The 26,982-nt window shown below is 32.6% G+C and overlaps 1 protein-coding gene across 1 annotated transcript in view; it reads right to left on the bottom strand.

The window, feature by feature from the left end:
- Positions 1-7,777: 7,777 nt before the first annotated feature.
- LOC108555096 (nose resistant to fluoxetine protein 6) overlaps positions 7,778-26,982 on the bottom strand; it is a 31,157-nt gene continuing 11,952 nt past the window's right edge. The window contains exons 2-11 of the mRNA XM_017910609.1: positions 17,851-18,062; positions 15,200-15,411; positions 14,464-14,555; positions 13,779-13,972; positions 13,182-13,517; positions 11,490-11,689; positions 10,366-10,498; positions 9,620-9,809; positions 8,865-9,007; positions 7,778-8,631 (exon numbers count right to left, since the gene is read on the bottom strand). Coding sequence (XP_017766098.1) covers positions 8,110-8,631; positions 8,865-9,007; positions 9,620-9,809; positions 10,366-10,498; positions 11,490-11,689; positions 13,182-13,517; positions 13,779-13,972; positions 14,464-14,555; positions 15,200-15,411; positions 17,851-18,062 — 2,234 coding nt within the window. The 3' untranslated portion in view covers positions 7,778-8,109. The remainder of the gene's footprint in view (positions 8,632-8,864; positions 9,008-9,619; positions 9,810-10,365; positions 10,499-11,489; positions 11,690-13,181; positions 13,518-13,778; positions 13,973-14,463; positions 14,556-15,199; positions 15,412-17,850; positions 18,063-26,982) is intronic.

Genomic DNA, 26,982 nt, shown 5'->3' with positions numbered 1-26,982 from the left:
TTTGAGACACCCTATAAATAAAATATTTTCTCATTATTATTCCGATTATACTTCAAATTGTAATAGTACACGATATGTTAAAATGCCTGTAGGAATGTTCGTCCCGTTGCGTTGGATATTAATTAACACGATTAGTTTGATGGAGGAGCATGTGTGACCATGGGACAGGAAAACAGGTGCCAGCTTACGTATTTATGCGACAGGTTGTCCCCAGGGATCGCTACCGTTTAGGGTGAATCCCTTTGACGGCAGAGGATATTCCAAACCGTTTTCCTAACCTACAAACAAAACATCGAAAACACAGCAGTTAATTCTGTCATGTCGGAAATCGTGGGTATTAAAATTGAAAAATTTTGCTTTCGAACATTTACTTCCGTATCATTTGTAGCAGTGCCGTATCAAGATAATATTCCGTGCAAAATACGAAGTGAAATTATAATACATTCCAATTGGTTTTCATACGGCTTCTTATTGCCTTTTAGTATATTAAATGGCTGGAAATAACCTGTTATTAGTAATAAAATATTGTGGTTAGTACTAGTAATAAATATTCATAACAATTGAAAAGATTCAAAAATTCTAAGATTAGATAATCACTTATTTTGGAAATTTAGAAATTTAGAAATGAAAAATATAATTTACTTGATGAAAATTATTTATTTATATCGAACTGAATTTCTTCGTTAAGGTTAAGTCATTCTATTTCTTACCTACTATTAGTTTATTTATTACTGGTATATGAAAATATAGAGATTGGTGAAGCATAATCTCACATGTAAAATACTTTTTACAGGAGACCATTGTACTTCGATTGTTTTGTATTCTACACAGAAACACGAATGCGTTTGACGTCGAGCACGCCATTTTGGTAGTAATGGGTGAAGAAGAGTCGAAAAGAGTCGCTAAAGAAAAAGACGAAAAAGAAGCTTGTCAAGAAGGAAAAGAAGTCGTTGGTTACGCCCTCGTCTCGAGTTACTCACGACGAGATCGCCAGCGGCAGTGGGCGTCGATCGGTAGGATCTCTTACAGGAAACTCGATACAGATCTTTTTTCTACCGACGAAATACTTGGCAAACTTTTTACCGAAACCTTTTACCACTCAGTCAATTTTCTATTATCAATTCCTTTCTTGCCTACATATACATCGTGATTTCTCTTAATAAAACATCTCTGGTTAAAATTTCGGTATTAATGTCTCACACGGTAAAAGTTTGGTTAATTTTTATATGATTATACTAGAGTCGCCATCTGTTCATTGATCTGGTAATTATTTAGTACGAATTTTTGACTGTATCAGAAAAAGTTAATTTACCTTCATTGATTGTTAATTTTAATTTTAGGGTTATTTAAAATCTGGATCTCACTTGTGTCAATTACTAATCACAGAGACAAGAATAATGGAAAAATAGTACAACTAAAAATTGTAAAATTGGCAAGGTACATAGAGTCGTTTAAGCGTATAAAAGTTTTCAAAGGTAGATGTACGTTAAGGCATGTACATGTATGGTAAGGTAGAGGTTTTAAGTTTTAGAACGAGCCAAAGTTGATCATCATACGATGTTTCTTTACGAAGTTACAGCAGTTCAAAGACCGACAATTTTTCGACGAATATTTCAGATTAATATATATTAATTTCTTAATGCTTAATATATTATTTAATACATTAATACAGTATATAAAAAGCTGTAAACAATCTCGAGTTAATACTGCTGTTTTAATTTAGCAAAATCTTGTTTATATTTTATGATAATTTTCCGAACTTCTTCTAGCCCCTTAACCTATGCTACCTTACTTCACGAATTACACGTATATGTGCAATAACAATAGGCCCACCACTCATCACTAGATGGATGCTGATCGATTTTTTTTCGTAAGTGATTTTAAACAATCCTATTATAAGTATCCCATCTCGAGCTGGGATTTCTTCGAGCACTGCCGGTGCATAACCGTGTAGTGCTCATTTTTTGTAATTGGGATGCATCCTCTTTCATGTTGCTTATAGTGCATGAGTAGAGCGTTGTATCCACGTATCACTCTCCTTTCTTCCCAATCCGTGCCCCGATATATTCAGACCACCGTGGTCTTTCGGGGACTCCCTCGTGGTATCTCGCGGCTTACCCTTCCTTCGCGGCCCGCCTTCTTTCCCTCCCGGGACCTATGTACTGAATAGAAAGTGGCACCTTGACCACTCTACGCCCTAGCAGGGGTTATACCGTTTTGTCCCCTCGATCTATACCCGCTAGTATCTATCCAGAGCCCCTGACCAGCCCTCCCAAGCGTCCTCCCCAACCCCTCTCAGCCTGGGTGCCATTGATGCACCCCTTCGTGAGCAATGGGACTTCCTGGCTTCACTACGAAACATCCCATGCACACTACTCATATTCATACCTTATCTCCTAACGTTTTCCAATTAGACAGACTTATTGATTATCGAAGATTTTCAGAAATATTCGCTTAATTTTTATCCAGCTCCCAGGGCAAGTAAGTCGTTTCATACTGAATCATATGGGTATAAGTGGATCTTGTTGTAGAAAATTGACGAGTTTTCCTTGGCTTTTGTATACTGTGGAGAATGAAGAGAGTATAATCGCTGACGTAGGTAACCGAAAAGTTTCGTCCCTCATGTGCAACCACTTGAGCTTCTTTATACATAGCTCTTCGTATTTCACACTCGAACCTCCGATTTGTCTTCTTTCTTATTCCATCTTCTTTCACCTTCCGCGAAATTTTTGACGTCCGAAAATCCCTTCGCGAATACATCTTTGTTTCGTTGAAATATTTTTCAAGATGAATTCGGTAATAATATATTCCACCAATCTATTCATACATTATCCCTTCCTTATTCTTTCGTATCTCTCCTACTATTCTCACAATTTCTTTTTGTACTTTATAATTTATTTATTTTGACTCGTTCAAATATTATTCTGCTTAGTAGAGTAATACTAAGTACTTGCTGAGTACTTGTTGAGTACTTGCTAAATTCTAGTTACACAACCATCTTTTATAAACAGAAAATTCCCTAAGCTAATTTGAAGTAAGTTATAATTACTCCTGAACCTGTATTAAATACATAATTCATTACAAACGAACAACAATTGCCATAAATGAATTTCGTACAAATAAACAGGTTCTATGTTAGACGAAAATTAGGAAAATTAGAAAAATCGAGAGTTTAGGGTAAAATATTGGATATACGGATATCGCTACTGCAATCTTATAGAAATTCCATACATTCAGGACGTTCTCCGCTGTTATACATTTATTGCTCGCAAATTTCCCCTAAAATACCTTAAACGCAGGATCCACGTGCATGCCAGATTAAGCCGAGTTTCCTTCTTACCCGGAAAGCTAGACGGTGGATTACGAAAACAGAACGGATCTCGGAGGTATTGTAACCTCGTAGGTCACAGATGTGACCATAGTATTGTGTGCCTCCGGTTTCGGGTTACGTTTTATTGCGTCGGTTGTCTTCCTCGGCGGCGCGTGACACAGGTTAAGGAGTCCTTTGAAGAAGACACATTTTCTTCCCATTTCTTTCAGTTTCCTTGGTTCGTCGAGGGAGGTCGGCGCCAGTCTCATCGCAGAATCCCTGTCGATATCGCAGAAAAAGGCACAGACACACGGATCGCTGTCCGTGAAACTGGAGAACTTGTCTGGGATCCGACACGTCCTTGAAACTCAAAACACAAAACCGGATACTCGGTTGTATACTACAGCTTCTTAGCTTGAAGTGGAGTTTCTTAGCTGCAAAGAATTTTGCAAATTAAGTATAGTTTATGAGTACTTTACGTCGAAAAATATAGTAGGAGAGTAACATAATCTCAATTTAGTTTCGTAAATGTCATTGGACAGTCATTACAGGCGAACGCAAAAAGAATTATTATTCGAAATAAACGCTGTTTAAAGATCAGAACTTATTGACCCTTTGTACTCGAGAGGCGACCATCAGTCGTCATTTAATAAAATTTTAAATATCCACGTTGATTGCCATATTAAATATGTTAGCTAGATACGAATGACATAATATATGCATAAATACAGCTTATAACCCCAAAATAAAACTCCCCTGTGCATCTGTTTTCGTACCATTGCAAAATGATAGAAACTCCGCTTTCCACATCAGCTCATCCGAAAATTCTCAATAAATGGAATATCTGTATGTTTCAGAGCTCCTTTCTTTTCCCGTAAGTTCATTGTGCATGCTAATAAAGCGTGGAAAAAAACGAACATGGAAGCCATTGTCAGACACATAAATAACGTTCGCCAGAAGAATAAAGGGGACAAATGTTTCTCCGTTGCCTGTGTTCATTGCGGAAAAACGGTGGGCTCGCAGATGTCGACCACACAACTATGACGATCTGGCACTGAGATCCGCTCGGTGTGTTCCTCGCCATGGGGTGCCATCTATTCTCACTGACTTTCAAGACCTAACCCCAATTTATGCAATCACGACCTGCCATACACTCCTCCGCAATAACCAAATGCATTCATTTTCAGATGATGGCGATACCAGTGATCAGAAGTGATTGGAGATGACTTCATCGTTGACAGGGTGCGTTAGATAATTGACAAAGGATTTTAATACATTAACAGCCGGTATGATAGGATCATAGAATTACAGACTACAGACACTGCTATTCGTATTATATTATATCAAAACTGTGGTCATTTTTTGGTAATTCTCATTCGCTGCCAAGCACGAGTATACTCGTGGTTGACAGGGTGTTATGCATTGCCAGCACGAATACATATACATTATAACACACACACAGCCTTTTGAATTTGTAAATCTTTTGTGGCCACAAACATAAATATACAAAAACTTGAAAGATTACTAGAGATAAAATTTATTACAAAAATTTTACTTTAATTATTATTTAAAGAAAATGATATTATTTGAAAATGACATATATTATTATTTCAAGAGAATGATATATCAGTAATATCGAGTCTCTTTTCGAATTTTTTTCATTGTTCAAACCATACGTTATTGTTGTTGGCGATAGGAATAACTTCATATAATTTAGGCTTGGCTGAGAATTGGTTAATATATAATTAAATTATTATAAGGCAAAAAAGAATGTTTGAAATTAGTACCATTTGCGTATCCGTTTAATTTCTGTAAAATTTCTTCTTTCTTTTAAATTTTTTCCTCTTTTAATTATTTAGAGCACCGCGTGTTCCTGAGAAAAGGAATTCTAGGAACCATGGACTTTTTCTGGGAGCCATAAGAGTTGTGAAGCTTCTTTAATTGCTTGCCAAAGTTGTTAATCGTTTAGAAAGCACGCAGGTCCCTTTTTAACTACTTGACCAAAGTATTCGTGAAAATACGGGGTCCATTTTCCCACGGAAGGGCGAACGTCCCAAGGGCGCCTTAAGCACGTGTTGCAACTGCACTTGCAACCCTTGAAGCCGCCTCTGTTAATGATGTCATCAAATTCCCACATATCAATCATTGGTTCGCCAATGTGCCTAACAGTTCGTATAAATCCTCTTATTTTATCTCCCTACAGTTCATTTTTGTTTCCAATTCGTTACAAAAATAGAAAGGATCCTCCTTCCATGTCTTCTAAATACGTATATGACATACGTTCATAACATGTAAAAGAAGATAAGAGAGTGTACACTGTCACGATAATCAGGAATCAATATTCGTGCAGGTAAAATGACATTATTATTCCTTTTTATCGTTTATTATATTTTATTCTTATTATCTTAGTTACTCTATTGGGATAATTTATGGTACATTAGTCAATAGGTGTTTTACCGCGTTGGACATGTCTCACTGACGAAAAATTCTCAGATTTAGCATAGTATAGCATAGGGTTTGAAGAAACTATATTTCTCGAAAGGATTCATTCTCTCGATCGTATCGTATCGATTTCTTCCATGGACAAAATAAGCAGTTCACTCTCTTCTCGGCTACTCGGTGCTGCTTTCAGATCGTGACAGAAAAACAAGTACTTGTGTATCCGCATAGAAAGGTCGGCCAAGATAAAAACACCGGCCTAAGTAAACAGTGACACGAGCTGAAGCTAATGTTGCAGTAACTAGAAATTACCCTGACCCCTTTTCCTCTTATTTTATCATTTTACCATCGTAGATCAGAGTAAATTTACTCTAACAAGTAAAAATTCGGATACATAAAATGATAACGTTTCTTACTATTATACTCGTTTTTAGGCGATCTTTATTCTCATGTTTGCACAGGATATCGTGGATTCGAAGGATTTATGGATGCACGAAATATCGTACGGGAAAAGTAAAAGAATAATTATATTAGGTATTAAATAATTAATTTTTTTTTCGCTATAAACATAATACACCGATGTCCAAGATAAAGAGAACTTTTGATTAACCCAAATACGTTATAAAATATTTATGTTTGTACAAAATATTCGTATAACAGTAACGTCGTTAAAAATATCTGTTACTAGTTCTTAATTATTGTATACTTAACATATAAACAAATTAAGCGTAGAGAAAAACATATCTCAACAAAATAGATACGATCTAACGAGTTGATTTCTTCTTTATATTTCTGGCATCAATTTTTATGTACGCTATACTTAGAAGATTTATCATTACACATAATACTGTACTTTGTATTTTATTCGCTAATTTTATTGACTAAATTAATTCGTAAAATTGGAAAAATAAGTGTATATTGTACCTAGCTTAAATAACATTTATTTTATAAATATCGAATAACAGATTAATCGAATTTGTTAAACTTCAATATCCTGAATTAACAACAACCATATAAAAGACCATGTTTGTTACTGTGTAAAATTCTCAACTCTATGTTATTAGTATACTTACCCAAGTATTGTACTAAGTTAGATGGATTTTAAATTTAATATACTTTTGTTGAATAATTTATTTAATTTATATTGAAAAAATTTCATATTTCGACACAATAAATTTCAACTTTTAGAGTTTCAAAGGTTTAAAAAAGAAAATATTCAATTTCAAATGTTAATAAATATAAAAAATTTGGAATCCAAAGATTTTTAATTTCAATAAAAGATTGGATTTGTTATATTGGCCGTTGTCGATTTAAACTATGAACTATAATGAAAGACAACTATATTGTATTTTTTAATTTCACCGGTTCTACATTTTCCCGCTTCTAACTTGATCATTGAGATATACATCTCTTAATTATACTTAATAATTGATTTCTCACAGCTAATTTGTACCTTTATTTCCTAACTAAATTCTACGTGTTCGTATTAAATTATTTCCACCCCGATGGATCAACATCGGTTTATTACACGCACTTCAAACTGGATCTGACAATACAGAGTAGCATCAAATATATAATATAATTACAGAATGCCAAACTCTTCGGATAACAAAAATTCGAAAATTGTCTTTCTAGGGATGTTCTCTTTTGCACAATACATTTTCTCGGGAAAATCTAATTTTTGAATTACCCAACTCAAATAATAATTAAAACAATAATCGAGAGCTCTGATATCATAAAATTTAAAAAGAAGTATGTTTGTATATTTTACATTTAATTTTAATATTCGGTAAAACTTTTTTCCTATTGGTCCTAAAATTTCTCACGATAATGAATCAACCTATATGGAACTTGGCAAGTATAAGAAGCCTTTTAACAAACTTAAACCATTATAAAAGAGAAATATTGAAATAAAACTGATACGTGGCATCAAGTTATACCAAAATGTAGCTTTAATCCTAATATTACAGAACACGTTAAATAATTCTCGAAAGCCTATTAAATATCTTAATAATAACACCCCATTAGACCAAAAGATCCTCTTAATTCACTATCTTATAAGGAATCACTATTTACTTGATCACATCCAAACACTTGGCCATATTCTATACAGTTAATTAGACATCCCTGAACAACAATAAAATAAAGAAAATACCCGTTAGGCAATTTGTATCAGGCGAATACTCTCAGAAATACCGCGACAAGGCCATCGATAAATGTTTATCTCAAAACATACGTCTCCGGAACGAATTGTCATTCCGCTTAATTCATACTGTCATTATCTGACCTCGCTTCTATCTGCGTACAAACAAACGCTTGACCCGCAAGCTGATCGAATGTTGCATTGATGAATTTGTTGATTAACTACCGTTCACCTGGTCCAAATTCCTAGATCCTTCTTTCCTCGTCAAATTCGCATTTACGATCGATTTGTTCACGCGATCAATTCTGTTCTCTGTTCTCGACTTAAATAGCTCGTCGGAATCTTGATCAAAGCCGCTGTTTTGATGAATGTTCCTCCCCTGTACCCACGAATCGTTGCTGTTGGACCCGATTACAAAGATGAACGGACACTTGTCGTCTCTGTCTTCGGATTTTAAATCTACATCGTACATGTTGTCTTTGCTACACTTTCGGTTGAACGTATTTTCACAGCTCTGTGACAGCGTAGCCGTGGATTCTTCCGTTGACCGATAAATTTCTTTGCTGGAGTCAACGGAACCAAATATTTTTCCTTGGTTTGGTTTCGATGACAGTTTCGATTGGCCCTTGCGCTGAGAGACAAAGGCGCGATCCAGCGTCATAAAGGGCATTTCGAAGCATAATGTCCAGAGCGCAGAGAGGAGCATCGTGAGGCATAGATTGCTGAAGAAGCTGCGAAGCTGTAGATTCGGTGAAGGATCAATTAATTATACACAAAGTGATTTGTAATAGTTAGTCGATATAACCACGATTGGGCTTAAATTCTTTCAATTTGAAATTTATTTGAAACGTGAATTTGAACTCGAACCTTAGAAAAACAAATCGAAAATACAGAATAGAATTTTTTCATTTGAACCGTTACTGGGACACCCTGTATAGAAAATACGTATTATGTATATGTAAATGTACTTACAATTGCCATGCTTGAGATTATGCCAGTAGTTCGAACTGAACCAGCTTCTGTCAATAGAAACACGTAATGGCACAAATAAGCGCTATAGGTCAACTTACTGAAAGGTACCCAGCCTTTCCAGGAGAGAAACTGACTCACGAAACCTTAAACGAAAAAAGGTATTGTTGGAAATTTAATAACCCAAACATATTTATTTTTCTATTAATAAATATAATTTTTAATTAAAAATTAAAAATTAAAAGTTTTGTAACCCAAGTTCTGTTTTACTTAATTATTTGTAATAATTAAACTTTGAATAGTTTTGCATATTATTAAATTTATTATTAAATATATACGATATTGAATCAATCTATATTAATACAAATTTAGCAAAGGTTACACATGAAGTTACTGTGATAGTCATCCGACAGTTCATAACTTTTATCTTATGTCGGTAATTAGTAACTAATCTATCAAAATAGACAAAATAAATACGTAAAAACCATTTCTTAACTCCTCTAATAATTCGTGTATCATAAAATAATATTGGATTTTTGGAAAATAGCAAAGAATGTAACACGAACTAAAATGTCGGTATATTAGTGATCAAAAACTGTCGATCTGTCAGAATAATTTCGCTTATATTACTTTGCGTTTTACATGATATTTTGCATAGAATCTTTATTATCACGAGTTTAATCGGTATGGAATTAATTCAGTGATATTATATACACACAGTTGCGTTGCAATAAGGAAACATAAAGAATAAACCTTACCACCGTAGCCATGAACGCAACAGAAGATAAGCCAGGAAACTGAGAGGGCAAAAATTTGCCTGTGGAAGCCTGCGTAAAAGCTTGCTTCAAGCTTGTCATAAGAATAATCGTCAAAGTACATCCATCGAGGACAGACGAATATGAAAATACCGGAAACTGCAGCTACCAGCCATCCCAACACCAAGTATATCTAAACAAAATCATCGGTTCAATTAGTAACAAATTTTGCTACGAAAAAAAAAGTCGAATCGAAGTTTGCTACTTTCTCTGATGAACACACATTTCGTATGTCGCAATCACTTTGTCTTCGTTTCAGTAGAATAGTCTTCTTCTTTCATTTCTAAATGAAGAAAACGAGATTTAAATTGTACCCCATAAGTTGGTGAAAATTTTTAAAAGGAACATAATTTGAGGAAGAGGTATTTAAGCACAGAAGATGAATTAGTGTTTAAATAAGCAAAAGAATATGCAAGAAATGTTATAAATAAACAAATACAAGTTTAAACTTTTAGTAAATCCACAAAATTATCTTCATGTTTGTATATTGTATAGTAATATATCGTGTGACGTATCATTGTGTAGATATAATTAATATGTCAACAGTACAGTACAAATTATTTTACTATTGCAATTTTTAAGTTAAATTTTAGTCAAGTATAGAGTTCGAATAACACCCAAGCCTAACAAATTTCCAAAAACAAATTTGACGAATGATACAAATCGTGTATCAAATTGAATATACTTACACGACGAATTTTTAAAACCCTTGACCGGTTCTTGTACAAAAAATAACCAAGAGCTAAACCAATAATGTAAGACCCGTATCTGCTGTAAACCCTTGTGTAAATGTGTATGTAAACGTTGGCCACGTCCGTGTTACTAGCAACAAAAAGAACAAAAAAATTAGTAAACGAAATATACAATCCGTTTCATTAATTTCATCCTTAATTTCAGTAAAATGATTTTATATCATGTATCACTTTTTAATCGTTATTATGGAAACTTTTATAATTTATATAAACAAGTTTTACAAATATTTAGAAATAAATTTATTAATATTCATTTTTAAAAAAATATTTAAACGAAATATAATAGAAAAACATTCGTTTATTTTAATAGAAACACTACTCAAGAATATAAAAATATTTTGATGACGCATATTTGGACCCAAAAGATTTCTAAACTAGTTAAGCCTAGTATATATATAGTAGTTGTAGTATTATGGTAGACACTGCTATAATTTTGTCAGTATAGACACGAGTTCTTTACATTCTTCGCTATACTAATTTCAATATCAAAATCCGTTTTATAAATATAAAACGTAGTAATAATCTGTTAAAATGTTTCTCCAACGATATTTTTAATAGCGAAGTATCGGAAATAAATGTTAAATATCCGAGGGTCTTTTTAAATTTAAAATAAGAAGCGTCACCGAAGAAACGAAGCAGTAAAAAGTAGTCGCGTGTGAAATAAATCAGACGGTATAGCGCGGCGTCATGGAAAGATGGGAAGAAAAGAGAAATACAGAAATTAAAAAAAAAGATTGCGCCAAATTGTAAGAGCATGTAGTACTCGTTAAAATAGATAAAAAAATATTAAATAATCAAAAATTCGATAATTAGATATTAATTAATCAAGGTAACAGATTAATTGTGCATTAACGTTAATAAATATCAATTAATTATCAATGGTAAGGAAGCTATTTGAAATTCGACATCTTATAACTTGAAAATAAATAACTACTACGTGAATTGATCATTTTTTCTTTACTTTAACGAGCATTATCTCCCCTGAAATTTTGACGCAGCGTTTTCGTGAACACCGGGTAGAAAATAGGAAGAAAGTGAAAGAAGTAAATTTCTACACTCACTCCTTGTAATAGAGCATAGTTCCTTCGAGCCTGAGACTGAATGTTATTAAGAATGGTATTAGAACGGAGGCAATTAGACCTAACACGAAAATGAGCCAGAAGAAGATTTCTCGCGTGAACTTGAGCATAGGGTACAAGAAAATCGGCGACAGCCAGACGAGTTGCATATCGGTTGCCAGATACCAAGACTGAGACATGCACTAAAAACAGAAGTAAGAAATAAACAATTATTCAACAAGCTGTTTCCAAAGATCTTTCTAGCGTGCATCATTTGATATTAATTGTTTCTTTTTTTCCTTTCTCTTCATTCTAAATGACTCGATAAAATTAATGTGGAAAAACGACATGAAATTTCTGATCTATACATTTTTTTTCAGGAATAATTACTAGAAAAATTTATTAAATTTTGATTAATTATTTTTAAATAATTAATTTGATCGAATATGAAAATATGTGATACAACGAAATGCTTCGTTCGAAATATATAATTATTCATCATGCAACACAGAAAGCTATGACAGACAACAGGCAGAGACATTTACATATTTGTAAATGAAGTTAAGAACATTAGAGCTTCGAGAGAACAAAGGGATTAAAAATTGAGGTCAGTAAGAAACATGAACTATGTATCTAAAATAGATAGAATTTTCTTTGAAATTTGTTGTTTAGTATCGATATATAGCCGTTCTTCATTTCACTAAATGGAAGTATTTTGAGCAAATAAACGAAATTCGATTCTATTTGGTTTTATGACAGCAGTTCCCTTAAATTGCCCATTCGAAAATAAAATAACGAAGATTAATACTTTCTTTCCAAACTGCGAATTTAAAATACAAAATAAGCTGCTTAATCAGTAATTTATGTGAATAATTCATTCCCAATTTCAAAGAAATTACGTTCAAATCGACCATATCGTGTAAAGAAAATTTTTAAATTACAGAATAAACAGAAAATGGTAAAGTATGACAAAAAGAAAATAGAAAATTTTTGTACAGTAAACTTATGTCCAATCTTATTTTAATTCTTAATAAGAAAATTAAAAAATAGAAGAATTTGAGCGCCTTGTGAGTAGCAACCCGCCATTCATCACTTATTTGCAAAAGATTTTCTTAATATTTGTGACATAGTAGATGGCACAGTGAGTAATATAAAAAATATATTGTTCTATCTTCATTTTGCTAGTATCTCTTTAATTCAAAGTTTTTATTGTTACAGTTGATAAGTTAGTTACTCCTAAAATGGTTCTAGAAAGAATGAAAAATCTCTACAGACATAGAATACGTCAGATCGTTCATTGATGGACGTTCAAAACCTTCCGAGTTAAAATTTTATTACCAAGAACTAAAACGAGGTCGGACATACATTAGACAGAACAAGATTCTTTATCGTTGTCTCCTACCATTCTTCACTCAACGATATATCCTGTACACTCAGTAAATAGAACATTCGTATCTATTTCAATAATATCATATCCATTTTACGTTCTCGTTTTCAATGTTTCACTATTAAACAACATATTTCGACAAAAAATCAATCAGTCCCAGACACTGGATCAGTCCCTCGAAAGTACACTGTAGTATGCACTTCATGCACTATGCAAAAATTTCTCCTATGAACAACTATTGTTCGTTTCGTTGAACAATGCACGCATAGTAATTACGATATCGGAATAATACAGGTATAGGTACTTACAATTCTGGGTAAATGGATATAATTATTCAAGTAAAGTAGGTTGATCCACCAGTTTTCTCGGCAGTAATCTCTATTGGCGCCTACCCATTGATCCCAATGTGGACCTGAGCTAACTTTGTAAAGCAAAGTAGCGTAAAATCCAATCATCATGGCGTATGCTGGGGTTAATCTCAAATAACGATGAAGATAGAGACCAACCACATCAAAATGGCCTCTTGAACTCTTCTCGTTCTTTATTAGAGCTGTGTATGCCATCAGAACACCGCTTATGAGAAAGAACGTATCGGTGATAATATTTGCATTGAGTACAAACATGTTAGCCCAATTTATATGCATCTTGAAAAATAAAAGATTTTCGTCAAATTTTGCAAATTGCAGAATTTCTTTATTTTTTCTTTAGCAGTAATAAAACTTGCAATTTGTCTAAGTAGATTCTCTTATACGATATTTTTCATTAAACTACACGCACTTATACCATAAAACTATGTATTATAAGTATTAACGATATCAATTCGACGTTTAATATTAGTTTTTTAATTTAGATATCGATAAACTAATATACCAAGCAAAGTAAATAAAATATTCAGATCGTTTTACCTGTGGAATATCACTCAAGTTCATTTTAACTCCAACCATCTCGGTGTAATGAGTATGTCCATATATAATCCAACAAATACTAATATAACGTAATCCATCAAGGCATTTAATCGATTCACGGTGTCTGTCAGTCCTTAACAAATTTTTTCCATTCGTATAGACGGAGAACGAAGTCAAAAGAAGATGTTTTCTATCTGGACAAACATAAGAATATTATTTGCAACTATGATAACAGCGAGAGTAGATGTAACATGAACACGAAAAAGATTGTTCATGGAATTGATTATTAATTGAAATCTAAAGCTTTCATTCAACATTATTCTTTTACTTAACCAATAGAAACCTATCGAAACTCTACGATTTTTATAAGTCTCGGCAAATAAAAAATTGGAAACTCGAAAATTGCTACGAAATGCTACGAGATTAGAAAAATATCGGAAATCGTAGTCAAGAGTTGTTAATCGGCGCAAGTGTCGATAAAACGCTTATGCAAGACAAACAAAGTGTCCTTAACACTGATCCTTATCTTACGGCCAAGAATCTTTATCGGTCATAAGCGATGTAATCTCGCGATCCGATCTTTTCCTGAGTTCTTTTTACAGAAATTGCAATGGAAACAAGATAAAGCGATCGGACGATGGATTTGCAGGGAATTTTCATTTACGTAACAGAACGAACAACTCACCTTTTCGGTTCAACGTACTCAGATGGCCTTGTTTAGCGATGTCGTAACTCGTACTGGCAATTATAATTACCACAAATATCGCTAGAATCGATCTGAAATTTCATGTAACCTAAATTAACGTACAAGGTATAGAACACGTAAACATATATGGGAAAAACGTCATTTGTTTTTTGTAATAGTAATTACATTAGTTTTAAGCTCTAAAATAAACAATAACAATAATGACAATATTAATATTAATAATAATAATAATCTCTAATTAATTATTATACTAATTAATTTATGTTTTCACTAATCTTTTACCCTTTTAGTATTATTATTATTATCATTTTTGTTGTTACAATTATAATAATTATTAGGAATATATGACGGTAATTAGAACAGTAATAAATATCCTTATTTTTTTCCTCCTTTTTTAAGAAGAATATTGTAAAAGGAAAGATTAGAGCTTCTTTTCAAAAATATAAATATGCCTATCAGATGTAAAATTTCTATCGAGATTTACAATGAAGCACATTTTCACCCACTATCGTGAATGTAAAAAGATACGATATTTTCACGTATAGAATAAAAATTAGAATTAGATAAAAGATAAATATTATTAGATAAAAATTCGAATAATTGACAAGACTACGTTTAGCCTTGTCCTCGAAACTCGGGGCGATCAGCGACGCCATTGGTCTTGCGTTACTGCGAAAACCGCATACATAGGAACACGATAACGCGATCTACCTACATGTAAACCCAATCAGTTACGTCGAAGACGAGCCGATCCGTTTCTGCGGTCCGGCACGATACGTTTATCACCATATCCACGCGATCCTCCACCTTCAGAGGGTCGAGGCCGAGCTCAAGCGCCTCCTGGATTTCCGTATCGTTGCAGCTCGATGGAATACACCACATCCATTCGTAGTTCACCGAACGACCAGCCTTCCATTTTGTGTGCCCCTATAATGAAAACGTCGAAAATTATTCATAATTAAACCATCGTCTACGTATATAACAAAATAATACCATTCAGATAAAGCAGGGACCAATTAGATCGAATATTCCGTTTCGTGTCGTGGTACCACATAATTGTTGCGTATAAAATCATATAAAACCGTATAAAAACTTCTAAGCTCCGTACAGAAGTTTCGTTCATAAATATAAATGTCCCACAGCGCGGGAAATAAATCGGTAACACAGTATCCATGAATCGAACGCATGTGCAGTTTGATATATCGATATTCATCGACTGTGCTCCATCTGACGCAAGTTTATACAAACTATCATACAAAGCTGCGCATAGCTACGTTGCGCAACTCTGGGCATTTGGTTTGATTCTAACCGGAGGTGGAATATATACACGGAACACTCTGCGAGTGACAGTTGCTAATTTTTATGAAATTTTTGGGTACGAAGTACATACTTAATAAGCGTCCAAATGTTTATTTCTGAAATTTAGAACACGTATGGAGATATAACGAAATTACGTTCGACTGAAATAACATTTAAAGCAGGCAAGTTGCATAACCTAAAAATACATTTGCATTGTGTATATTTATATATAATAAGAATACTAGAAATAATTTCTCGTTTATTTTTGTTCGTTGCTTTTGACTTTTTAAGGTACGAAATGTAAAACGAGTAATTGGGTAACTTCGTGATTGGAGGAAAATTTAAACCAATCGAATTTGATTGATGAACCTGACGAATCCATTAAATCTCGGAGATAATAACGCTACTAACTGAAAGATCAGTAATCTCAATGCGATATACGGCGAATGGTTTGATAACGATAATGATTAATAAGATCGTATGATGATAATATACCCGAACAATGACCGATAAGCTGTTAAACCAATCCGGGTTAAAGAGTGGTATAAAATAAAATTTACTGGTAAAGAATAAATATACTTCTTAACATATAATAATAACACGTATGTTTTTTTAATATATTATTGATCCATTAATTTTAGTATGGATACATTGTTAATACTGAGTCGATATTGATGTTAATGGCAGAAAGGTCGATAAATAAGCTCCCAGTCAATACATTACCGAAAAAATTTTATTTTAATTTCCACTGAAAACTCGTTTTGCTTGTCTTAAATACTTAGATAATTTGCTAGATAATTTACGATCTTTTAAAATTTATCAATTAAGAAAAGAAAATTTTTTTTTGTCAAAAGTAAATGCTTTATGAAGAATGCTTTGTAATCAATAAATAAGAAATGAAACATACGTAAATTATAGTGATTTAAAAATTCGAAGGCTAAATAGTCATTTATTTTTTACCAACATGGAGTGTATCTGTTGAAGTGAATTTCGTGAACAGAAGTTTCGATTCGATGTCTTTCATGTTACTGTGAGTTGCATAACATTTTTTGAAGTAATTTAAGAAACGTAATGTAATTGCGAAACCTTGGTCATAAATTGCTTGAGAACTTGTAAAATGTATAACAGTAAATTCCAATTATTTTAATTGTACATTTATACAAATTTTTACATTGATGACCTGTATTTAGATGCTTATTGTTAATGATACACAAAATTGAGAAATAATAAATTGCATAAATTGAAAACCCCGAAGCTCAATTTTTACAATTTAAATTTTAACTTTTTAACCCTTGATCTAGGAAAACGATAAATAACTAATTTTTATAAATTTCATTTTTATAAATTGTAAATAATCTGTTTCTTCTAACGAGCTTTTCCAGTCTTTTATAATTAGCTACAGAATAAACATACCAACAGAGCAAAGTAAATGAATAGTATCTTTAATCGTGATGATTAATTGAACATAGTACACATAACTCTTGACGTAATATATGTTCATTAGGTACTATATCTCGTGGTAAGAACAAATAATATTATAATTCAATGTATTTGCGTAATTCCTTCATCTCCAGATTGATAAATCAATTAGTATTATATTATTATCTTTATTTATTAATTGTACATTATCATCTGTTTCTTTAGGCTTAAAGATGTTTAAACACAGGGAACATCTCTTTTCTTCAAAAGTTATATCCATAGTTATAATTACTTATAACTAGCCATTTTCCGTGGGGCTGTAGCGAAAACCGACGCTATCAAATTTATGTCTATCATTTGTGACACGTTTCAACTAACACTCTTCAATGACATAAACAGTTGGGCAATAAATAATTCGCAACATTCTATCGAATACAGTGTATATATTCTTTAAAATATATTATTTTTATAAAGAATCGCAATAATAAGCAGAGGTATGTATATTTGAATGAAAGAATGCAACAATTTATCTCTATATTTTATCCATCTGGATAAGAAATTTCCGTCTTCGGGAATCAGCAGACTAAGGGAATGGATTGGAAGATGAAAATGGTTCGGAGAATATTGAACAAGATCGAGTTTACTCACCGAAGCGATGGCTATATTCAGAAGCAGATCACCCATATCAGGTTGGCGTGGTTTACCGTTGTCCTCTGCAATTTCGAAATTTACCGTGGCACTGCAAGCCTTTCCGGTGAATCCATGCCCGCTTTTCACTTGCAGACACTCGTCGTAATTGCCTAGCTGCTGGTAATTGCCTGTGATTACGCCTGGTGGAATTTTCACGGACGCGTCGTACACTGGAATTCAAAGGAAGGTCTTTGCACTTTTCTCTGTAATCTATTCTTTATTCATATTTTCTTTTCCTCCATTTTTGTTTTTCTCATACGTCATTCATTTAATTTCTTCAATTATTCGTTTATTCGTTGTTACCTGTAGTCTACGTAACATAATTATTTAACTAAAAATTCGAACAAACGAGTCATAAAGCAAATCTAAAGGTTAATCTCTACAAGTGGATTATCGCATTTCAAGTATAATAGTCTACTTTTTTTATTTTATCGTATTTTTAATTAATATAATATCTATATTTCCTACAATTAAAATGGACTTTCATGAGGATTAATTAATTTTTGTAAGTTCTTAATTCTGCGACAGATGGACATTAAACGAAAAATTGAATACTTGATTAATACCTTGGTGTTTCTTAAAGAACCCAAAAAAACTATTTTATCGATTGAACAGTTGGAATATTTAAGCTAAACGCAATCTGACTCGATATTTCAGACAAAGTTGGACACTTTAGGTGGAATTTGCAAACACGTGTCGCCTGCTTTGGCATTTAATAATCGTTCGTGCTTTATAACAAACTCACTGGAACCGGTTAACGTAGCTTCGCAAACAGCAAGGCGTCAAGGAGTTCTTCTGTCCTCAATTTTCGCGATGATAACAACCGCACCGCATTTGGAAGTAAAAAAAAAAATTTTTCTTTTTCTCTTGCAACCGAAGTTGAGCTGAATTCATTTTTATTGGTATCTTTTTTATTATTATAAAGAGAAAGATATATACGTATGGCTGTATATAATTATGCAAAAAAGATTATAATTGATTTTTTTATTTTAGTAGTTTTCAAGAAAGTAAACAAATTATACACTTGTAAATTGTTCTTTGTGTGGTAACGATCTATTGAGAGAATGACGTGTTTAGGTGAACCCATGAAAATTGAACGAGATGCAAAACGTAGAACACTGCATGATATGTACACCTTGACTTCGAAACGTGATTGGAAACAAGCAGATATTGGATAAAATGGCGTTGTAAGATACCGAACAACGAGTAATCCAAATGTTGCACAAAAGAAATAAATAATTCATCTTCTGTTGAAGATGTGAGAAACATGTGACACGAGCATCAACTTTATTTTTAGCTTTATAACATTACAGTACCAATTAGAGTTCAAAAATTAGAAGTTTAACATTTGCAAGTTCAAATGGTCGCAATAATTGAAACTTAGAACGAAAAGTTTTAAAAACTTGAATACTGTTTGTAAACATGAAACTTTACAACTCATTCATCTCATAAAGAAGAAGAAACAACATCTTGTTTATAAAAAATTTTTTATAAACCTTTTTTTACGTATTTTATGACGAAATCACGTAATTATTATGAAAATCATGCTCTTTTGATTGTGCCATTAATAGTGCATCGTATCTCCTACATTTACATATTCCAAAATAAAAAAATTGAAGAATTGTTAAAAGAAAAGTAAAATACTTACAAATGAAAGGTAAACAGGAACGAAATGAATTGTGATAATAGGAAAGATAAAAATCATATTGCAGTGGAGATGCACTTGGAAGTCCGAAAGTATTTATCCGTAACTTTATCACGTACATATGTACGATAAAGTCGACACGTGCAAGATTGAATGCGGAGATCGTGATACTCATCATGTATGTCTTTTTCATCATTAATCCAGGATCTGTTAGTCCTTTATCTTAGAATTTATCCTGGTATTAGAACGACTTGAAAAGATGTGCTTAAAATTTTCTATGTAGCTACTTCTTTTTCTTTTACTATAAAAATAAGTATAAGTAATTAACTAAATAATGAAAAGTATAGTATAGATATAGATAATGATTATTCGAAAAAATTTGTAAATATGAAAGTATAATTTTCATGTAACAAAAATTGTTTCATATCACTAAAATATAATTTTTCAGTGGCAAATACGAGGATTCTTATCCCGTATCATATTTTCCTTTTTTAAAAACAGTTTCTAGTTCTTCATGAAAACAAACATTGAATATAAAAGTGAAATAACGAGTTACTAATGTTAATAACAAATTCTTTATATTTTCATAAGAAACTGGGAATTTCTTAGAAAAAAAAGAGAAAAATGAAAACAAAATTTCTTGAAAATTGACCCAAAATCCGTAGCATGATCAGAAACCATGATAACAATGTTCAACTGGAGGTGGAGTTGCTCTCTATTCATTCTAACCTTTCAACATCAGCACGGCTCAATGTCGACGTCTCTTCTACACGGAAGTGCGTGCGCAATAGTAGGAAAACGCATGGGAACCGCGCAGATAACGCGTGAATTGCGAAACAGGTCGACCGATAAGGGATAGAAGAAGGAAAAAGTGACCGGCGCGATAGAGCGGATTTTTCATTGATGCTCGATAGCGAGGACACTCGACACGCCGGCCACTCGCAAACAACCGCCTTGCGAGCGGGTGGAAAACGAGTTGTACGATTATACAGCTTCATCTATCTAAACGAAGTGCATGAGATATACACAACTCGCAGTCGTAACGTGTAAACACGTCTTACATAAACTGGCGATTGGAGCTCGAAAGCGTTGCGCAAAACTGAAGTCGCAAAACTCTGTATTTCTTCTTCATGGGAAAAATTCACAGAAGACATTTACCCCTGTCAGTTGACATGATTATCATTGCAATATATTGATACAAATCAAATATTCAATATGTATACGTACGATTATAACAAAGAAGAAGAGTGTTAATGAAAACTGTAAATATAGTTGGAAAACGGTAAACAAATGTACATAAATGGTGACTGTAAAATTATTTAGTTTAGGTTAGGTTTGTATTAGGTAAAAAGTTTATTGCAGAAGTTATACTCGCAATTCATTTATCACATTTGTATAAATTTCTCAAATCATAAAAATGTCATTGTTTCGTTATTTGATAAGTTATATCCGTGTCGTAATTTTGTGTCTTAATTACAATAACAGCGGGTGATTTGGGAAGAATCGAAAGCTGTCACCAATAAAACGGCGAGATAATTTGAATCGGTTCTGGCGGTTTTCCTTGGAAATTTAAGTTACAGTCACGTTGGATTCTTTTTTCGTCTACGATATATCATTTATGATGACTGCTGGGAAGAATTCACCGGTGGAAATTTTGCGTATCGTGGCACGTCATCTTCGCAGAAACGTATCCGCACGGTCGGGTGTCTTTTACCTTTCGCAGGACCTTGAGATCGTTCACTCTACGGATTATATCGGCAACCTTCGGCCACAAGCCGCGAGGGATCGTTGCAATTTTATTGTTTGCATAGGTTTTTTTCCTTCTTCCACAAAGAATGTCTTTTAGAAAAAAATTCTTGATGTAAGAGCATAAGGTTGTGAGTGACAAACAGATGGTGTAAAACATTATAAATGGAACAATGACTACGTTATAGGAATAGAAAATCCTAACAAAACAATAAAACTGCGAAATATTTGATCAAAAGTCTATATAATCAGCGTTGGAAATACAGCTTTAAAGTGTAATATGAAAACCCAAAAATTGCGTTTTTAACATAAAATCAAAGTGCAAGTTGTCTCGAAGAAATCACTCTATCAAGTATGTTGAAAAAATTCTACGAACTATCAACAAAATACGCGGTAATAAAAAGAAATATTCTGAATTCTAGTTAGAGCAAGAAATGGCAGAGAGAAGAAAGAAAAAGATTTTTCTTAGAAGCGGCAAGGGTTAATAGCATCTCGGGAATCGCCGATATTTATACGCGCATTTGCAATGAATTAGCATTCTAAGGTCACCAGTTCATTTGCTTCCCCGTCGATATCTTCATCGATGACGGAGAAGCCACGTTCTCGGTATCGCAGCGAGAAATATTTTTTTCGAGCAATTCTCGAGGAAAATTTCCTACCTAGTGCACGCGAACTATGGCTGACATTTGACACGGCAGATCCTTGCAATTTTACGTCTACAACGTAACCACAGTGCGTCGTGCGTATACGTCTTATGCATGCCAGATTTACTGCGTTTCAATCATGCACATGTTCCTCTCCTTCATCGAAGAAACTCTTTCAATAAGTAGCGACGTAGAAGTTTAATGAGAATTTAAAACAGAATTTTATGATCTTCTTGAAATTTTAGGTTAGAGGCTTGAAACACTGATTTCCTTCGCGTTTTACAAAATTTTAATACAAACAAATTTTATACTCGGTATAAAAAGCGTTTTTAGGTTATAATACAATAATAATTATATAAAAACAATGCTTCACTATTTGAACAAATATTTTTTACTCAATTTTCTTTGCTTATTTCTTTTTCCGAAAAATTGTTACTCACTTCTTATCGTATTTTTATACGATATATCAATGCTATATTATCTATTTAGTAGCTATACATTTTAGCCAGTAACCATAACACGCGATCTCCGGATGAAAGATTCTTTATGATGATTTTGATGAATGATCTTGTGCATTTTCTTTTTTCACAGTTGGACAGCGTTCCTTCTCTGAATTCTACGAATCGAATATTAACAGATGCCAATCGAAGAACCAAATAGGTTCAAGGCTGGCCAAATGCAGCGTGTATCTTTTTTATTCCGAAACTTTAAACATTGGTCGATGAATATTTATCAAGACGAGGAAAGGATGAATGCCAACGCGATCGACCTCAAGGTTGCGATTTAAAAATTCTCACCCAAAAATTTCCTTTAAATATTATGCGATCTACGTGTAAAGGTTTGTTCCGCTCTAAATTATGAATTTTTGGTAAAGAATTTTCACTACACAAAAAAATAAACTGGAAATTTTACTCTTTTCTTAATATCATTTATAAATTTTGCTACTATTAAATACCTAAATTTATTAAATATTTGCTTCAATATTTTTAATCAAAACCTCGTGAAATTGTTACAGGTGGATTGCAAAAGTTCTCTCAATAAATATTAATATAGAGAATAAAATATTCAAAATTATACCACGCATGAATATCCATATGAATTTTGCAATCGTAAGTAACTAGATGTCAGTAATGCGAGTGTTAAGTGAATTATTTGATAAGGATAATATTTTTAAAAAATTATAATATTTAAATCGTAAAGCGATAATAATATTGTGAGAATAGTTTAAATTTTCCATCGATTGTTATTAGAAAATTTTTACTCTGACACACAGTAATCAACAAATGTGATCAACAAAATGGTGAATGACGTAAGAGTTCATAAAAAAGTTTTAAGAGCGTGTTTCTTCAAGTATGGTACAGCAAACAATGACATCAGAATGAACGAAACGCATGAAATTATAGTTCACTGACTATGGTGCCGTAACAACATTAAGACGCAGCGATAATGACATCAAACTCGTCGGAATATATGCACGTCAAAATAATCATCATTTGGTAGCGCCACGAACGAGTAACAACGAAATGACGCGAAAGATTCGTTAAAATGACTTTTTGCAGACTGCCGTTCTGCAGTTGGATAACAATAATCAGCGAAAGATGCGTCAAAATGACTGTGGTATGTATACTAGACAGATAACGTTAAAATCAATGAAAGTCACGAGTAAACATCGTCTCTTTATTTGCGAGGCCATAAATATATAGATAGCAAGTAGAAAATTACAGTGAAAGTATTTTTAGAATAAGATTTTTCTCGAATTTAATGGAAACTACTAAAAATAAAATTAACTTGAAAGTATGGTAAACACAAGTCGCGCACGTTTACACTTTATGGTTAGAATAATATATGCGTATATCGAACATATTAAAAGATGTTTCGTAACATGTGGGACCCATTCGTGTGATGGATGAAAAAACACAAAAGTAATGGCAAAACTTTATATACACATATATTCTACGTAACCTTGCTCTCGAGTTATATTCCAGTAATGTACTATTGTCTACCTGGAGCAAGATGTATTTGAAATAAAACTAGGTTAATCAAAACTCTTCGTTTCAGACAGATTAAAATTTTTGTTTAAAGATATAACAAGTGCTTAATAATATATACAATATTACATAATTACAACGCTATTGGCAAATATTTGATTTTAATGAGTCATGTGTGATAGGTTAGAATTAACCCCGCACAGTTTACAAGCACAATTATAAATTATTTAAAAAATATAACTTAAAGTAATAGCTATATATTCAATTACCATAAATATAATTTGATTATGTATTACACTCGTGTCTTTATTTACAATATTCGATTTCTTAATAACCTCGTTTCATACAAAAAAAATGTTTCGATTCATGTAATAGATTTAAAAAAAATATTATCTACAAAGCGTTACAGCTCTCACTCGTTCCTAAGTATAAATACAGCATATAGTGTGAGAGAAGCCTAAGAACCGCGTCGGAAAGAGGAAAGATCGATCGATCATCGGTCAGTGAGCAAAAAGACCGACTCCGATACACAAGGACGGTCATCGGCACAGACGTTATTCCTTATTGACCCAGTTTGTGTCTGTCTCATGACGCACATTTCAATTCACCGACGCTGAAACTTCTTTTTCCTCATTCAATTCATTTTTTTCTCCCTTTGCATTTTCTTCCATGAATTCCTCAATAGTACACTAACATCTCCCCAGATGACGTCACTAGGAACTGTCATTTTCGTGCAAACTCGGTTGTACATTAACGTCATGCATAATATATATTCGATGCTATAAAGGGAAAACGTGGTCCTTCCTTTTGTGTGGAAAAGAATTTATATCGAATGAAGTATGTTCTGGAAGATGTTTAAATCGATTTGTCAAAATGTTGCAGAGACAAATAGAAGACCGACGGATGGAAAAATGTGGGGAGATACTGTGCGACGTAACTTAACCATAAACTTCGTTTGCATTTTCTCTGTTCGGGTCAAAGTTCTTACTGGGAAAACAAGAATGTGTCGAAATAATAGCGGAACAGTGATAAGCATCTATTAAATGAACTAATAATTTGTTGTCGATACGATTGTGGTTGTTGCGTGATTGCATCTGATTGTTATTTATCGCGGTCGGTTATGTGATTATAGGCAGTTTAATTATGTAAATAACTTGAAGGACAATTATATTTGATGGATGGCACATGTGATCCTGGTAATTGAGATTATATTCGTCTGCGGAATTTGAAAACTTTTATCTTAAAAGCAGGTTTGTTCAATTAAAGGTTAGGTATTCGAATTGTCGATAGTTCGAAAGATATGCGTCTATGTTTAAATCCAGACAATAGATGACCATGTAATTTACAAAATAGATAATAGGTATGATATTGAAAATCCAGATAATAAACAATTATTTCCTTGAAAATTTAGATAACAGATAATCAAACTCTTGGAACCTGAATAATAAATAATTACATTATTAACAATAGGAAATAGAAAAGTGTAATCACGTTATTAAAAATTTAGATATCAAATGATTAAATACGTAATAAATAACAGCTTTCTTGGAAGTCTAGATGATAGGTACTATGTTATTGAGTTTCTAGATAGTAGGATCGAATTGACATTTGTCGAAGCGATAAAATCTTATATATATATATAAGATGTACAAGACTATATTAATTTCAGGGGTCCCTATGGTTCATCAAAAGATTATTTTATGCTCGTTTATCAACTCATAACCATCTCGTGTATATATGCAGAAATATTCCTTAAAACACATGTTACGGACAGAGATTTGTAAGGTTATCTTGAAGCTCTTCCGGGCAACTTTGGGAATTTGTCACATGGTAAAATAAAGCGTCTACTTGTAAACAAACGTATAAGATTATGATGTAATCGTAATCACCATGGATTTACAATTTCTTTTTCAGCTGTCGTTCTGCATCAATGTCATTAATATTACATCATCGAACTCTGATTCCGGACATCCATCGTAAGTATATACGTATTATCGACGGACGATTTCTAATGATTGTAACATATACAATATGTTGTATTGACACGATTTTCTCGGTTATTTATATATTTTGATCGTGATATCTACAATTATTCTTTATGGTAATGTTATTTTCAAATTCAATGTGACGAATATTTAGCGATTTCTTTTTATTTCTTTCGTAAAATTGTTTTCGAAATCCTATCTTAACCCGTATGTTATTTAGATTGATAGAATCAACAATGATACAAAGGAAATATAGACGTGATTATCAGCTTTGGAATAAAGGAACGTAGAATACGTGGAAATGACAAATGGTCAAACGATAATAGTGAGTTATGATTAATATTCTATATGGTAATGTTATATGATGGCTCTACTATTTTATATTTTACGCGCACTGTTTATATTGAAATTATAGAATGAAAACAAACACTTTTGATGATATGATATCATAACAAATAAATTCCTTTATTTATATATTTATAAACGCGAAACCCAATCAAAGGGAAAAGAAATAGTTATATGAAAATACCCTTTGTATTCTCGTTGTTTTACAAAATGTGTGGCATACGAAACATTTCTAATTTATCTTGCTTTTAATGAATTTACAGGTTAACGAAATGCGGTGTCATTAAAACAGCATAAAAATAAAAAGAACAAATATTGTTTTTCAATGAACAAGGCATTGTTTTAGTTTCTCTGCGTACTTTCCTCATGTCATATCAACAACTTCATTAATTCGATTACTTAGTCAATATTGTAAACAAACGTTTAATATACGTTAAACGTTTATTTTTCGCGTTGGATTAGTAACTGAATTAATTAGGTATCGATGAAAGAATTCTTTTATTAGATCACTTTTTCAGTTCCATTTCGTTTCAGTTATTTACAAACCATTTTGCAGAAAGAATTATTCGTAAAATTGATGATTGTTTATAACGATATATAAGATGTATGTATGATTATAAAAAGATGTTTTATAAAAATGTTATACGACATTATTGAGACAATATTAATTCACGTAAACGCAAAACAACGTAATTTTTCACATAATATCAGTGTTATAAATAACTTAGCAAAACCCT

The sequence above is a fragment of the Eufriesea mexicana genome, unplaced genomic scaffold (genome assembly GCF_001483705.2).
Source record: "Eufriesea mexicana isolate 0111107269 unplaced genomic scaffold, ASM148370v2 scaffold76, whole genome shotgun sequence".
In the NCBI taxonomy this organism is placed as follows: Eukaryota; Metazoa; Arthropoda; class Insecta; order Hymenoptera; family Apidae; genus Eufriesea; species Eufriesea mexicana.
The sequence above is the reverse complement of the archived record's forward strand: the minus strand, read 5'-3'. Positions and strand labels throughout refer to the sequence as shown.